The 17,582-nt window shown below is 39.6% G+C and overlaps 1 protein-coding gene across 20 annotated transcripts in view; it reads left to right on the top strand.

The window, feature by feature from the left end:
• DMD (dystrophin) overlaps positions 1–17,582 on the top strand; it is a 1,854,857-nt gene that overhangs the window by 1,766,695 nt on the left and 70,580 nt on the right. For all 20 annotated transcript variants that reach the window (XR_010919130.1, XR_010919131.1, XM_067545076.1 and 17 more), the window contains one exon: positions 14,289–14,363. Coding sequence is in view for 18 of the 20 variants with exons in the window: in XM_067545076.1 (XP_067401177.1) it covers positions 14,289–14,363 (75 nt within the window). In the remaining 2 variants the exon portion in view is untranslated. The remainder of the gene's footprint in view (positions 1–14,288; positions 14,364–17,582) is intronic.

Here is a 17,582-nt window from a genome sequence, read left to right as displayed (position 1 = left end):
TAGGCCACGGAGCTCACATGTACGGTCAAACAGGGCAAGGAACTTGGACTCCTCAGGAAGCCAGAATGCACATAAAACTGAAATTGAGAGCAGCTTGAGAAGCCTGCAAAGCATTCCTACCATTCAGACAGTACTGACATATCCTGGTAGGACCATATAGCAACTGTATTCTGTATAAACAAGCAGGGAAGGGCCACTGTGTGTTGAAGAGGTCAACTTATGGAACTGGTATATCCAGATCCATATCACCCTATTGGCAATGTACCTTTGGGGCTCCAAAAATTTGCTGTCATACAGCCTCAGCAGGCATTTTACTACCAATTACATGTAATTACGCAGTTCAGTGGTAGACAGCACCTTCACTCAGTGAGGAATGCCCACTTAGGACCTGTTCGCCACCACAACGAACAGGCAGTGCAACACATACTGCTCCAGAAGAGCTCCAGAATAGTATTCAATATCAACCCCTTATCAGCATTCAGTTCTTCCTGGATCTCTTGACTCAGGAGAATGGCAAAGTCAAACATCCCAAACTGGATTCTCTTTATTTCACAGCTTGGGTATTTGGATGGTGTCAAATTTAGAACACTGCTTGGAAGGTGTGCAAGCCATTCTTAATAATAGCAGAAAGAACTCCACCAGGAAATGTTACCTAGCCAAATGAAAAATTTCTCTGTCTGGTTCCAGCAAAACCATATGTCACCAGAGACAGCAAATATTCCCTCTATTTTGGACTGTCTCCTTATTTCAAGGTGACAGGCTTCTGCTTTAACTTGCTATAGGTTCATTTGGTGGCAGTCTGCATGTGTCATCTGCCAATAGACAGCCATTTTATCATTACTCCCTCCCCCCTCCCCCCCGTAATGATCAGATTCCTAAAGGGTTTGATCAGAACCTTTCCATCAGTAACAAAACCAACCCTTCACTGAGATCTTAATTTAGTACTTTCAACACTCGATAAACCTCTCTTTGAACTGCTGGCTACATGTTCGATGTCTGACTTGTCCTTGTTGCAGTTCTTTCAGCCAGAAGTGAGGGTGAACCTGGAGCTCTAATGGCCAATCCACCGTATGCAGTATTCCAGGACAAAGTCTTACTAGGACTACAACCCAAAATTTACCCCTAAAATAGTTTTAGAATTTCGCATAACCCAGTCAATTCATTTGCCTGTGTTTTTCCCGAAGCCCCAGGCCTTTAGAACGGCGAAGAAACTTCATTCCCTTGATGTGAGATGAGCATTGGCATTTTACCTGCAGAGAACAAAACAGATCAGAAAGTCACCTAGACTCTTTGTTGTCATAGTGGAATGAGTACAAGGACAAACAATATCCTCTCAGAGAATCTCTGAGTGGATCTCTGGCTGTATCCTACTTTTTCAGTTGACTAATCTTCCTCCCCTGCGCAGGATAAGGGCTCACTCTACGAAAGCACAGGCAGCCTCAGTAGCATTGCTTCATGAAATACCCCTGCTTCATACTTACAAGGCAACAACATGGATTTCCATCCATAAGACATCATGCATTGGTCCAGGCTTTCTCTGCTGACACATCCTCTAGGACAGTGTTTCTCAACCTGGGGGTTTAGAGGGGTCGCAAGTGCAGAGCTGGTATTGGGGGTGGCAAGAAAGGCAATTGCCTGGAGCCACAGGGGCACCATGAAACTAAGTTACATGCCTCAGCCCCATGGGGGTGGGACTCAGGCTTCAGGGGTACAGTAGTTTGGAAAGGTTAAGAACCACTGCTCTAGGACAATGATTCTACAATCATTTATACCGCCTCCATCCTTGCACCTCCTCCTCTGTGAGTACTGCTTGTTACTCACCCACAGTGGACTGCACTTAGGGACAGCACTTGAAGAAACCAAAGTTACTTGCCTTACTGTAACTGGAGTTCTTCAAGATGTGTGGTCCTTATCTGTATTCCTGTACTCGTCCTCCTTCTCCTCTGCTTTGGATCATGACTGGATTCATGGTAGAGAAGGAACTGGAGAAGCAGTTAGTCTGCACTACCCCCTTGGTTTTATATAAGGAATGTTTCACCAGAAGAAAGTCTAACCTTCTTACCAGTTGATCAGGCAATCCCCATTATCTTGAAGGCTATGTGAGACAAAACTTTAGCAAAATCAAAGCACTTCAAAAGTCTGGTGAAACCTGAATGTTTATTGGCTGGTAGTGATATTGTAATGTAATACAGACCGTTTCTAAACTCTATTAGCTAAGAATTGTTGGAGAAAACATTGACACCTTTTTTCATCAAGGTGGCCTGGATAGTGCATGGTATTATCCAAATAACAAATATCACATGGTCATTTTCAGGGGACAAGCCACATTTATTGTGAATACAGAAATATGGTAAATAGTATCAATAATGCAAATACCAGGGAAACCAGATCAACACTGTAACAATATCAATATTGTGCTTTACAAATACAGAGATTCTTGTTAATAAAGTATACTTCATTGACACATGTTTCAAATGGTACTTTCATTCACACTCATCCACACAGACAGGCATACACAGACTGGGAGACAGACAGACATACATAGGGGTCTCACAGATGTTATAGCCTCGTGGTACTCACTGGCCAGGTGACTGTAGCACGAGGCTGAGGAGCAAGGTTCTGCCGACGTGCATCGGTACTCCTGGATGGTGTGGTGATGTAGACCCGAACCTCCAGCCTTCATCTTTCTGTTCCATTTTATAGGAAAAAGACCCCATGTAAGTCTATGGTTTTTTGCTCTGTCATGCTGCATCTGCATTTGGTGTGATCCTTAATCACCCACATTGTTGCAAGCCTGATCAGATTTTGTCCTCTGAAGTGGGCTGACTCTAAAGTTATCAGAATGGACTCCTCTTCCGCCAGTTGAGTGGTAAAAGTTATTATCTTCACTTCTTTCTTCCTTCCTCAAATGTTTGAGGTGCAGCTGGTGTTTTCTTCATTGTGTTTCAACATCCCTTACTTAGACCAATTGTTCAATAACTCTCCCTGTCGACACCCACCTCAATTACTCAGCCATTCACACTTCAATCACTCAGTGCCAACTCTTAGCTGAAGAATTCACAAATATTTTAAAGCAAACATTATTTCATTTTTGCCAGTGTCTTTCACAATTAGGTAGGTATATTACATTTCACAGTGTGGCTTCTTATACTTAAAATAGGATTTTTACAAATATTCTGAAAGTGGGTAAAATTAACAGATGAAATGGTCAGTGGAGTTGTTTTACAAACAATCTTAAAACAAGTAGAATGATACAAAGTAAAGACAGACTTAAATTATACAGTAAATGGATATTTTAAAAAGACTGAAGTGAACATTTCAAAGGGTAGAACAATAAGAGTCAATTGAGGTTTTAGCTTTTGATTAACGTTACAATGTTTCAGGCTGAAGTGCCTCTTAGTAGGAAGGGGGTGTGTTTGTGGCTCTGTTCTTTCATTTATTTCATGAAAACAGGATTGGGCCAGCAATGGTGTCTATGCACAGCTCTTTGAGAAGGTCATAGGCATTGTACAAAACTTCCAGTTTTTTAAGTGTGGTTCTTTTTGTTCTTTTTTCCTTCACCCTCCCCCCCAAAAAGATGAAAAAAATTGTGTTTATCATTGCAGGTGATGTTTGAGGATCTGACAACATGGAATTTAGTTTCTGCATTAAAATAAGTTAATTGCTAACTTATTACATTTAGTAATTATCACCTGAAGCATTGAAACTCCTGCTTTGTTTTCTTTTACATAATAACCAGGCACTGGGAATTTCACCAAGACCTGCAGGATCAGGTCATGTAGCACTGTAGTGTTTTGTTGTCCTTCAGAAAGGGCACTTGCATTGGGTCGATGAGTTTTATTGTGACCAACTTAAAATATTCTTTTAAACTAAAGTACATAGTGGTTCCCAAGTTGAAATGGCTTCCTGAGTTACTCTCTAATTAGATTTTTTTAATGTCTGCCAAGCTTGTTACATGAGCGGCATTTGGCAGGAGAGAGCATGGACCGTCCCAGAAATATTTAATCATATAGGCAGATTAGTCTGTGTCAGAGGACAGTACATTATTGAATGAAACATCCCAGTCATTCAGCACTCTTAACAGCTGGAGCAACTATTGAATGATTGGTGTTTTCAAGAAAGACTTTGAAAAGCAGTTAAGTAACACGTTTTCACTAGAGTATAGTATCCAGATCATAAATGTACGTCAGTGAGATAAAAGGAAACATTTCTCCCTGTTAAACATTTCATGTTATTGGAGTCTTTATCAATCATTTCTTTAAAAATACTACATTTTTCTTCACTTACCACTCCATACAATAAGATTTATGTGCGTAAGGAATCTAGTTTTAGTGTTAAAAATTTTCCCACCCTACCTCAAATCCATGTATGAAAACTGGAGTTTAACCTGAAAAAAAAAATGAATTTTTAATTGTTTTCCTGAGAGGCTGGTTTCTATCTTTCTTAGACAGCTTCTTGATGCAGTTTTGTTACTATTAATTCAAGCAGATTGCTCAAATTTTCAATGCAGAACATCTTGCAAATAAAAGCCCTTCAATTGGCCATCCACTGCCAAAAGGAGTCACTCAAACTCATGCTGCTATATGTAATTATTGCAGTTGAAAAATTACAGTAGAAGGAACATGATAGCAAATGCATTGAAAATGCAGCTGACAGTGCAGCTCAACTCTTTCAAGTTAGAGAGTGATTCCCATGTGTTTTATGACTGCTGCAATGGAGTTTGTAGCAGAACTGTGTTATGGAATCTAAGTTTTCATATTAAATAATTTTATTTCTAACCTTTATGATTGCAAAGATTGTATAGCCAGAAACAATTTAACTGTAATGGACGCGTGCACTTTCCCACTTGTCTCAGTAGGGTATTCATTCCATAACCTAATGATAATTTAAATTTTAATATTTAGATGTTTGAATCAAGATTATATCAGAAACACCCATTTTTTGAGATTATTCCATATTTTCATAGCATTAGCTCCACTTTGATGGATATCAGAAGCTCCAGCTTATAATACTGCAACTTATACAATTCATTTGTGTGTTTTTACAAAAACTGAAAACATAGAGGCAGAGAAAAATAAAATAAATTCTGAATTTTTCTAATTTGGCTGCATATTTTATCATTTCAAGAACCTTCTGTATGGTGGTAATCTTTCACACATAGGATAATAGATTTCCTCTAATTGGTTAGTAGTTCTTGGGCGCTAGAATATAGGCATACAAATTGCTTGATCTCTAGGGCTTTAAGAAGGTCTTTTTATCTGATATTTTTGTTTTTTACATCTTCTTCTAGAGAGTCTGGAATGCCTTTTGATTAAAGTTTTATGCATGAAAGGAGCACCACTTCATGAAAGAGTCAGTTTTTGGACCTGGAGGAACACATTTGTTTGGAGGAACATCTAGCTACTGCATTAGTTGCCATGGAGTTGATGGAGAACCTTATGGCACCTGTGACAGTGTGTGTAACACAGGAAGAAGCTACTGAAGTTATATTTAATGCTTCCCAGGGATCATTTAACCTTCATTAATGACAGTTTCTTGAATTCTTTTAACCAGGCAGGGGAAAGCTTCAGCTGATTGGTTAAGCTGAGGTGGAAACTTGCAAGGATCACGCAGCTGACTTGCAGTTTCAACATAATGCCTGTCCACATCAAGAGAAGACTTCCTTTCTCTTGATGTGAATTTTTTTTCTTCTGTTGCCATTTACAGGTATATATGAGACACTTGATCTGTCTGATGATTCTTCTGTAACATAATCATGCTATGAATGCATCTTCCTTGGGTAGGGTTTATCCCCCTCTGAACTGAAAGTTTTGTTTCTGGCTGAATGAATGGATTCCTGTGTTCTTTTCCTCAGTCTGTTCCATTCCAAGAGCCTAGGTTACTCTTGTCACCAGTGTTGTGGTATACTTAGGGGAAGAAACATTCTCAGGTATCTGTTTCTCACTGGAGTCTGAAAGTTACCTTCTGAGAGATGAAGAATCTGATGATATGTCATTGGAATAGTCCAAGTTTGTTTCTTATGGGTTTTGCCCTTGTATATTGTGCATCCTTTTTTTACTTGCCTCCTTAGTTTTCATATCTATTCTGAGGTAAAAGAAGTTCGGGGACTGATCCTTAGTGGATTCTTTGGGTGAAAGGCTTTTCTCCTTTCTGCCCAGAATCATAGGAAGAATGTCTGGGAAGGGGACAAGCGCTATGAATGATCCATACTACAGATAGATGAAAGTCTCTGGCCCTTTTTTCTGAATAGGAAAATTCCCTTCTCTGACTTGTCCGTAGAAGTGTATTTATTTGCATTAGTGATGATTAGAGTTGCAGCTAGCAAGGGATGCGAAGGGTAACAGGAAGGGTAGAGCCTTGCATAGAGACAAATATGTCGATCTGTATCCGATCCACGTCTGCAGGAATAAACTTTTACCCGACCACAATCCGCACTCCCTCTTTTAGATTTACCCTCATCCACATCAGCTCAGCTCCTGCCACCCCAAACAGCTGATGAGCCCCGCTCCTTAACAACTGATCAGCTGTTGAGCTTGCTGGCCATCTAACAGCTGATCAGCCCCGCCCACCTGCCTAACAGCTGATCAGCTGTTGAGCTCTGTCAACAGCCTAACAGCTGATCAGATGTTTGCTGCACCCCTGGCTGGCAGCTGCTTCAGTCCTGTCCCAGAAGTCACAGAGGTTCCAACTTCTGTGACCACCTGACTGTGATCCGCAAGAAATGGTCCGTGGATATCCACAGATTTGCAGGGCTCTAAAGAAGGATTTCTATAGGTATGTTAGCAACAAGAATATCAGGGAAAGTGTGGGCCCATTACAGAAAGGGGGAGGCAACCTAGTGAAAGATGATGTGGAAAAAGCTGAAGTACTCAATGCTTTTTTGACTCTGTCTTCATGGACAAGGTCAACTCCCAAACTACTGCACTGGTCAGCACAGTATGGGGAGGAGGTGAGTAGCCCTCAGTGGTGAAAAAACAGGTTGAGGACTATTTAGAAAAGCTGGACAAGCACAAGTTCATGGGGCTGGAAGCAATGCATCCGAGGGTCCTGAGGGAGTTGGCTGATGTGATTGCAGAGCCATTGGCCATTATCTTTGAAAAGTTGTGGCAGCCGAGGGAGGTCCCAGACAATTGGTAAAAGTCAATATAGTGCCCATCTTTAAAAAAGGGAAGGAGGAGGATCTGGAGAACTACAGACCGGACAACCTCACCTCATTCCCCGGAAAAATCATGGAGCAGGTCCTCAAGGAATCCATTTTGAAGTACTTGAAGAAGAGGAATGTTATCAGGAACAGTAAGCATGGCTTCACCAAGGGCAAGTGATGCCTGAGCAACATGATTGCTTCTGACTGGCTCTGTGGATGTGGGACAGTGGTGAACGTGATATACCTTGGCTTTAGCAAAGCTTTTGATATGGTCTTCCACAGTATTCTTGCCAGCAAGTTACAGAAGTATGCGTTGGATGAATGGACTATAAGAGGGATAGAAAGCTGGCCAGATTGTTGGGCTCAATGGGTAGTGATCAATAGCTTGATGTCTAGTTGGCAGCCAATATCAAGTGGAGAGTCCCAGGGGTCCGTGCTGGGACTGGTTTTGTTCAACATCTTCATTAATGATCTGGAGAATTTGCACCCTCAGCAAATTTGCAGATGACGGTAATCTGAGTGAGATATGCTGGGCGTGGTAGATACATTGGAGGGTAGGGATAGGATACAGAGAGACCTAGACAAATTGGAGGATTGGGCCAAAAGATATCCGATGAGGTTCAACAAGGACAAGTGCAGAGTCCAGCACTTAGGATGGAAGAATCCTATGCCCTTCTATAGACTGGGGACCAAGTGGCTAGGCAGCAGTTGTACAGATAAGGACCTGGGGGTTACAGTGAACAAGAAGTTGGATATGAGTCAACAGTGTGTCCTTGTTGCCCAGAAGGCTAACAGCATATTGGGCTGCATTAGTAGGAGTATTGCTAGCAGATCAAGGGAAGTGATTATTCCCCTCTATTCGGCACTGTTGAGGCCACGTTTGGAGAATAGTGTCCAGTTTTGGGTCCCCCACTACAGGAAGGATGTGGACAAATTGGAAAGAGGGGGCTGGGGACTTATGAGGAGCGACTGAGGGAACTGGGCTTGTTTAATCTGCAGAAGAGAAGAATGAGGGGGGATTTGATAGCAACCTTCAACTACCTGAAGATGAGTTCCAAAGAGGCTGGAGCTAGGCTGTTCTCAGTGGTGGAAGATGACAGAACAAGGAGCAGTGGTCTCAAATTACAGTGTGAGGGGAGGTCTAGGCTGGATATTAGGAAAAACTTTTTCACTAGGAGGGTGGTGAATGTTACCTAGGAAGGTTGTGGAGTCTCCCTCTGTGACCTAGGCCCGAAAAAACCAAGTGACTTTGCAAGTTGTATGGCCCAACTCTGACCTTTCAAGATATATTATAGGAAAATACATTGGTAGTGAGGGTCATTCCTTATAAGTAGACTAGTGCTTTGATATTCAAGTAAGTGTATTGTTGGTAGTTATTTGATGTTATTTACAAATCTCTTGTTAGAGGTTAGCAGTGTAGATAAACTGCTTTCCTGTCTATCACTGTTCTATTGATTAAGAGTTCAAACGAAACATATGAACGTTTAGATAGAACTTTGAATGTAACAATACTTTTATTTGTATTTCTCTTTCAAGTTTAAGTAGTAAATACCTGTAAATGGTTGTAAATGGCCAAATACCTTGTGTCAATGTAACTAGTTACCGGTGTGCTCCGGATATAGGAAATGTACTTCAGAGTCTCAAGTAATCGCAAGATTGAGATCCCAGCACCAGCCTGGAATCACCCTGCTAATTCTCATGGGAGAATTTGAAAAAACTCTGCACATGGACTATTTAGTCTTCATTTTTCTGAACTGGATTTTTAACAAAGACGCTCTAAACAAGGACTGACAACCTCCAAGCTGTTTGGGTAATTTCAGACTTTGTAGTTTAAGACTTTAGCAATTCAGTTATCTCTACTTTGAAACTGACCTAAGAGCTTTATTTTCATCTGTGTATGTATACTGACCTTTTAACCATTTCTCTTTTCTTTTTTTAAATAAATGTTAGTTTAGTTAATAAGCATTGGCTTTAAGCATGTATTTGGGTAAGATCTGAACTATTCATTGACCTGTTTGGTAGTGTGTCTGATCCTTTGTGATTGGTAGAACTTTTTTACATATGATGGATAAAGATTTTCAGTAATCTGCATCATATTGGACTTGGCTGTCTTGGTGCTAGCTAAAGGGCTGGATAGTTTTAAGGGAACTGTATTTTGTCTACTGAATGACCAATGAGGTCATCAGAACCTGTTTGTTGCTGGCTTGGTATATCTTATGGAAGAAAACCCACCAGTATTTAGGGCTTTGCCTGCTCCATTCTTTGCAGTTTGCCCTGTTTAAGCTGTCACAACATGGCTCCTCTGGAAGCCAACGTCACATCATCCTTAGAGGTTTTTAAGGCCGGGCTTGACAAAGCCCTGGCTGGGATGATTTAGTCGGGGTTGGTCCTGCTTTGAGCAGGGGGTTGGACTAGATGACCTCCTGAGGTCACTTCCAGCCTTAAACTTCTATGATTCTATGATCTTACCCCCTTGAACATAAGAATGGTCATATTGGATCAGACCAATGGTCCATCTAGCCCAGTATCCTGTCTCCTGACAGTAGCCAGTGCCAGATGCTTCAGAACAAACAATCAGCAAGTGAGCCATACCCTATCATCCACTCGCAGCTTCTGGCAATCACAGGTTAGGGACACCCAGAATATGGTGGATGCAGGGAAGGGAGTTGCATCCCTGACCATCTTAGCTAATAGCTTCTGATATACCTATCCTCCGTGAACTTACCAAGTTCTTTTTTGAACTCCAGTATAGTTTTGGCCTTCACAACATCCCCTGGCAATGAGTTCCATAGGTTGGCTGTGCATTGTGTTTCGAAGTACTTCTTTATTTTAAACCAGCTGCCTATTAATTTTATTGGGTGACCTCTGTCTCTTCCTTATTTCATTTTCTCCGTACCAGTCAAGATTTCATAGACTTCTGTCATATCTCCTCTTAGTCATCTCTTGGCAAATTGCTGCTTTGGTTCCCCACTCCAAACACAGCATGCACTGATTCTTGAGTGAGCTACTAGCCAAGTATGTTTTGTTGCCTTAGTAGGCCTCCTGTCACTTGCTTCCACTGCAGCCAGTCCTGAAGCCATTTGAGGAGGCAAGATTGCTCTGCTCCCCGACTTTCTTCTTTTCAAGGTTCGAGCTTTTTTAAACTTGGTTAGCTGCCAGCAGCAAGGGGAATTTGGTCCTATGAAGGAAGGAGAATGGAAGAATCCATGCTGCGATTCACCAGTTGCAGTAGAGCCCCAGGTGAGGGAAAACAACACAGGAGTTTCTGCAGAAGATGAGAGAAAAAAGGTGGAGAAAGACTAGAAGATAAAAGAAAATCAGTGCTGGAAATCCCAGAGATAAACGCTATGAAAAAGAAAGAGGAGCTGTAAAGGTATACAACAGCCTCTGAATAGGGCCAGATGCATCTGGAGAAAGCTGCCAAACAGATCCATAGCTGCAGGTTTCTCCAAACTGTGATGGCTCTGGCTGCCTTTGTCGTACAAAAATCAACAGTCATGTCCTTTTCAAGGAACAGCACGTTTTCCCCTATGATCTAACTTGGAATTTGAACTCTAGTCTTCCAGTTGTAAAGTGCCAATAAACTACGCTGTAAACTTTTCATTGTTTGTATAGAAGCCATTGTCTGAGCATTGAGCTGGACGCCATTCTGCTTTCAGATCTCAAATATGCAGATGACATTGTCTTATTGGCTCAGTTTGGAACCGCTGCAGCTGATAGCCAGTCTGGTTGGGCAAGAAACAGTGCACATTGGTCTGGTTTTGAATTCAGATGAATCCTTGGCCATCAAGCAGCTTCCAGTTCCAGATTACAGCCCGCTCAGTATTAACAAGGCAAGACGCTGAACAGGAGTCAAGTGGTGGAAGTAGTAGTGGCAATGGCTCCCTTGTAACCTTTACCCCAGTAGTTAGGGCACTCACATGGACTGTGGGAGACCCCAGTTCACGTCTCCCCTCTGCCTGATGTGGATCTCCTGTGCTAGAAGAGAGTGCCTTATCCCACTGGGCTATGGGATGTTCTGGTGTGGATCTCTCCCAGTCTCTTTTGTTGGGCTACACTGCAGTGCATAGTACACTTGAATAGTCATTAGGACAGAATGAGAGTGCCTCTGTAGGCTGGTGGTTAGCGCACTTATACAACAGGCATGTTCACCCAAGTTCATGTTGCTGCTCCAATGAGTATTTCATTATTTAGACACAAGAGAACAGCTTCATCAGGAGAGACTGAGAGACACCTATGCTTGAATATTCTATAACCCTGCGGATGAGGGCACTCCCCTGCAATACAGGAGTCCTCTTGCTGATGCTGCTTTGTGACTCTAGCCCTACTTTGCTTTTTACTTTGCTTTTATTTTAAAATGTTCCCAAGGGAGAAAAAATACATTTCAGGTGACTCAGAACAAAATTTTTGTCAACACTCAGTTCACTGAAATGTTTTGAAATTTTTGGTTCAACTCAAATCAGTTTCTCCTCAGTTTTTGGAACTGACAGTGAACTGAAAAATCAAGTTATTTGCTAATTTCTAAATAGCCCTCCCTTAAGAGAATGGAGGCGATAGAATAAGCTATGTTACGATCAGAGCAAATAGGTAAGCAAGGTTTCACAGTGTCATAAATTGATATATATTGTTACAGTTTACTTAACTTCCTTCCAGAGTCTACAGCTTCCCCACACCACCACCACTTGTATTCTATTTCAGTGTTTTATCCTTTATAGATTCAGATGATCAGCAAGCATATAAATATAAATAAATAAATATAAATATAAATATTTATATAAATAAATATGCAAGGAAATAGTGTGTATTGAGTTTGCAGAAAAATGGATGGAAAATATAATTGACTTCATAGGCTTTTCAGCAGTAGGATTGCAGTGAATATATATCATGTAAATTATAAGATGAGAAACTTCTTTATCATGTGTAATTGGCATTTAGTGAAAGCTTAGTCCTTTTCTCAAATGCTAGCCATAGCCTTGTTTTTGTCACTCTCCATGCTGCTCACTCTTCCCAATTTCACTTTTAACAGAACATTTGCCTGTTCTTGTCCTAAAATCACAAAGTTCTTTTTCAGCATAGAAGTGCAGATTTCCAACAAGTGTACAAAGTGAAATTGAAGTCACAGTGCTATGACAAAGGAGTACGTTATTAATTTGCCTCCCAGACAGATTGTTACTTTGTTTAAATACACAGTTTATTCCAAACCACATTAAGGTTTATGGACCTGTCCATATTATAGTGAATTAGAGTTGGCAGGGACAATACACTAGAGAGCTGCCCATTAGAAAGGTGCACGAGGTTGGAGGAGAGGAAATCAGCAAATACACAATGCTGAAAGCAGCCAATTCCACTACAAGCCAAGATGTTTTGGGTAGAGCATCTTGCATACCTCACTAAAAGTTACATCCCACCTATCAAATAAGCAAACCTCAAAATATTCTTACAAAAATAGCTTAATGAAAATATATCATGTAATTGAGATATCCCCTTTGGTACACAACCCTCTGTAGCATTCTAAATGGGATTAGATGGATGGATATATAGAGTGAGATTCCACTTCTTGAATAACTCTTTGCACTTATATATCAGTTTATACCTTCAAAGCATTTTACCAACATTAACTTATTAAGAATCATGATGTCCCTGTGAGGTAAATCTATGTGGGGAAACTGAGAAGGAGCACATCATCTTGAAAAAGCATAGGCCACTTTTACCTGCACAAAAAATGTGAGTACTGTAGCACACCTAAGTTAGCTGATGGATTTACCAGAATTGCAGCTGCAGTTAATTGGTTGGATACCTTTGCTCACCATCACAATAATGGTGTGCACATGTGTGCATCCAGATCTCAAGCTTCTGTAATTAAATTTTTGGATTTGAGAAATTAAGTGATTTGCCTAAGACCACACAGTAAATTGCGTCAGAGCCAGGATTAGATAGAAAGGGTTTCTATCCTTCAGTCTATGTTGCTGCTTCCATATAAACAATGGTCTGTTACACTGCCACTGGTGGTAGGTAAATAGGAAATAAATCGGAAGACTATTATCTAATCATTAATAATTCCATGGCATTTTTCCTAAGAGTCAGGGTATTAACACGTTGGTAATTAAAGGTATTTGGTTAATTGTATTCTACCTGTCTAATATTCCCCCCTTGTTTTTAGTTTTACATTGCATTATTCAATTCTTGTCCCAAACTTCCTGGTGCCGTTAAATAGTTTTTGTGCTTCACCCTAGAGATAGCTGCATGTCAGTGTTGAATCATCCTTGTATTGCCCTTGCCAACATCTCAAGTTGCTGAGAGGCTTAATTAATGGTTGTAAAGTGTAATATGCTGTTGTTGCTCGTACCCTCCATGTAATTTGTTCGGTCTATAGCCCAGCTGAGAAGCAGACATTTTATCTAGTGCTGCCCTGATTTTAGAAATAGTTTTTAGACTTTGTTCAGGTTTAGTAGGAAATTATAAATATTTTGGTGTTGTTAACTATGATGATAAATAAATGAGAGAGCTGGAATAAAAGCATTGTTACAGGCTTGTTACATAATAGATTTCTTGGCCACCCTCATTCCTGTCTGCTTCTGAATAGCAGGACCCAGTCAGCTCATTACAACTTCAAACGGGCACCTGAAAAGCTACCTGTCTGGATAAATTAAAGGAGGAATAGACTTCTGAGGAATCTTTTGGATCTCAGAGCATGGCCTCCACTTTATTAAACCTATTAAACTTTATTAAAGCACTAGGTGAAAGAGACTAACTTCAGTACATTACAAAACTGCATTGTTTCCTGTTGCATGGGTTCCCACATGCAAAGCCTAGCAGTAACCTACCAGATTTTTCTGTGCAGAAATAAAAAAGTCATTTTTTATTATGGTGATGTTTTAGGTGCCATGGAATTCAAAATATCATTGCATCTGAGCAAGATAATATTCTGTTAAATGACAGTTGTACTTTTTTCTAAATGATTGTTTGTTGCATTTCTAACAGATTCCTCACCTCCATCTGTAATGTTTCACATGTAAACCAGTAGATATTTTTTTGGTTTAGATTTATAACCTGATTTGTTAGCCTGTCTTTGAATCCATACACTTTTCTAGTGAAACAGTTATTCTTTTTTTATATATATATATATATAACTTTTCCATTGTAGCTGACCTGAACAATGTCAGATTCTCGGCTTACAGAACTGCCATGAAACTTAGAAGACTGCAGAAAGCCCTATGCTGTAAGTATATACCTGTGCTTTACAGACTTTCATCTATTCTCTTCTGAACGTTCCAGTGTTTGGTACCACTCAAACAAAGTTGAGAAAAAATATAAATCTGACCTTAAGTTAACAATTTCTAAATATGTTTCCTATCTTAGCCTGTTTATTAAGGTAGTATTTTTGCCACCCTCGTTACAATAGTGTCTGAGAATGTCAAACCACTGCTTTACAGCTCAGTTACTATCCAGAGCATTCTATACTGGCATTAATCTTAAACATAAGTATGAACCCAGGGTCCTATCTGGGCTTGTACAGCCCATACTGAAGCCTGCACTACCACATCTTCGTTGCTATTTTTAGCCAAACTAGCTAGATTAAAGCTAAGGTGGGTATGCCTACACGGGCTGCAATCACACTTCTCGTTGTGTATACATACCCGGTGACACACTTGGCTGTTTATTCACATTGGCTATTTACGTAGTTTATTATGGATTAAATAATGAAGTCATAGTTTTCTTATTAGACCAATCAAACACAAAAGTAAGCAGTTATAAATGTCCTGTGAAACTGTAATGCATAATATATATTCATTCACTTTTAGTTGCAGAGTTTAATTTCTGGGATGGCTGCAGACATGTTTCTACTGTCTCTTCAGTTTCAGTCTGGGATCTGTGTTCACATGCTCTTTGGAACTGTGTCAAACCTCAGTATCTTTAAGCATATTCATTTATGGGGCTCAGTGAGGGTTGAGTAAAAGTGTGGGGTTTCACTAATGAACAGAGGTAATCCTTGAAAGTCCTGCATTGATGAATACTTTCAACAGTAACTGAAAATTCTGGCAGCATAATGAAAGATGGAGAAGAATTGCCAAATCCCTACAAGCCCAAACAATTTTTCTAAACTCATGTAATTTGGAATGTTTTGCCAATATGACTATAGCGTTAAAAATTACTTATGCAATTCTTAGAGATTAGAAACATAAATATACATTCTTAATATAATTCCTCTCCCCCATTTCATCCCCTGAAAATGTGCAGGATAGCAATATATCATTCCCATCTCTTTTCTTTTTGTAAATAAATAAAAATATACTATTTGTAGTTGCCATACTACTTCTGAAAATGTAAACACGAAACACAAATATGTTCCAGTAAGTTGCATCCAATCATGAGTCTGCTGTGCTTCTTACTTGGAACTATACAAATTTATTTAATCTTTATATAGTATAGACTTTTTAAGGTTTATGTTTTGCATCATACTAAATTTTATGGAGAGTTTCAAGAGTGGGATAAGAAATAAACATTGATGGGCATTTCCATTACAAATAGGAATTTAAAAAGGTCTGTAGAATAAATAAAATGGTACATGGTCAGAGTAAAATGTTGATTTCCGATGGGAAATTCACTTCAGGAAGTTCAGTTTATGAATTACATGGTTCTTACCAGACAGCTTGAATATATAGATGCATCTGAGATGCTTTTGTGCCTGAAAATATGGAATTTAAAACACTTTGGGCCAGATTCGGATCTCGTTTACCCCAATTCCACACCTGTGTAATTCTGTTAAGTGTGATCAGAAATGCGTTCTTAAACGTTAGAAATATTAACTACCTAGGTGAGATCCTGGCTCCATTGATGTCAATAGCAGAACTCCCACTGATTTCAGTTGGGCTGGGATTTCACTTGTGTTTCTTAAATGTCATTCAAAATAGTAAAGAAAACTAGACACTGGATTAATCTCATTTTGTGCAGCTTCTTCCACATTTTTAGAAATTCTCAATTTGTTAGACTAGCTCTTGCAGGACAGCTGTTTCTTTTATAAACATGTAAGAACTGCCCTGCTATACATATTTATAGTGCCACACAATTCCTGTTTTCCCAAACCGTCTTAACAAGTTTATGGTACAGTTTGTCTTTATCTAAACGTTCACTTGAAGGCAAGTGAAGATTTTCTGAGATCCAGATGTTTTAACAAACATGCAGTGGCACCTACACTAAATACCTAAGCACATTCTTCCCGCTTGTATCTATAGAGAGTTGTTTGAGGAGTCTGGTTAATTATGTTTTTACTCGCTATTTGAAAAGCAATATTCCTTCAAAGAACAAAGACACCATCATTAAATATTCTTACAATTTAACTAGCATTTGTGAACCCAATTTAATTAGGCAGCAAAATTATTACTGAGTTTCTTGCTGTTTCTTTCAATTTGGCACTAGTAGAAATTGAACGCTATTTTGGATCTCAAGGCATCGAGACATAAACAAGAGAGTTCAAATTTCCATTTGAAGTAATTGCTTTCATCTCCTTCCTTTTTACTTCATCTTTGAAACTTGGCGGGGAAGGAGCAAAGTCCTGGATTGTTTTTGTTCTCTGCAAACCCTCCAATATTATAAAATACAGGACATTTTTGTCTTCTGAGGTTTCTAAGGATTCTAAGCAATCACCTATATTTAAACAGTTTATGTTTTGTGCCTTTACAGGATTTTGGGAAGCTAAGTGTAAGAATGAGTTTAATATAGTTTATATATCTGGATGTAAAGGTAAATTAAGGCTAAAGAGAGAAATGTAGAAAAAATTGTGATCTTGAGCAAATAAATTAATGTGCTAAGAAATGTTTGCACGTGGTGTTACCCTGAAACATTCTCAGATGTGGTATCAGCCTCCCAGCATTACAGCGTATAATGTGCATGCTAGATATAACCATTTCACCATTGCTTTTAAATGTACATTCTCCTTTGATAATCACATCAAAGCATGTTAATTTTCTTGTGTACAGAATTGCTTTTAAAATATATCAACAATCCACATCTAAATGTTATGATGTCAATAAAATTCACTTTCTCTGCAAACTTCCCCTAGAGAGTTAACAAAATAAAGGTATGCTGTAGTTTCTTTACCAATTATCTTCTTTTGCTCTTTTACTAACTAGACTAAAAGATTACTTATATCTCAACAGAGAACATCAGGTTTACTCACGGGATGACCTTGCATTCTGTGAGCTCCATGTATGCTTTTAACCACCAGCCATATGTTTAGTTTCCCTCAATTTCAGTATGTGATTACCACAGAGTATCTTTTTCCTGCTAGATAGTTGTCAACTTTCTCCCTAAACTTGCCTCTCCTCCCTTGTCTTTAGATTTTCCCATGCTTCAGACTACCAGTATTTTACACGATGGGTCCCCTGGCCCATGTCTTCGATGAAGAATATGAGCTGGGCTTAAGCACAAATCCCCACTT

The sequence above is a fragment of the Emydura macquarii genome, unplaced genomic scaffold, assembly GCF_026122565.2.
Source record: "Emydura macquarii macquarii isolate MOO-44397 ecotype Brisbane River unplaced genomic scaffold, CSIRO-AGI_Emac_v2 contig_1043, whole genome shotgun sequence".
Lineage (NCBI taxonomy): Eukaryota > Metazoa > Chordata > Testudines > Chelidae > Emydura > Emydura macquarii.
This window is presented reverse-complemented; position numbering and strand designations above follow the sequence as displayed.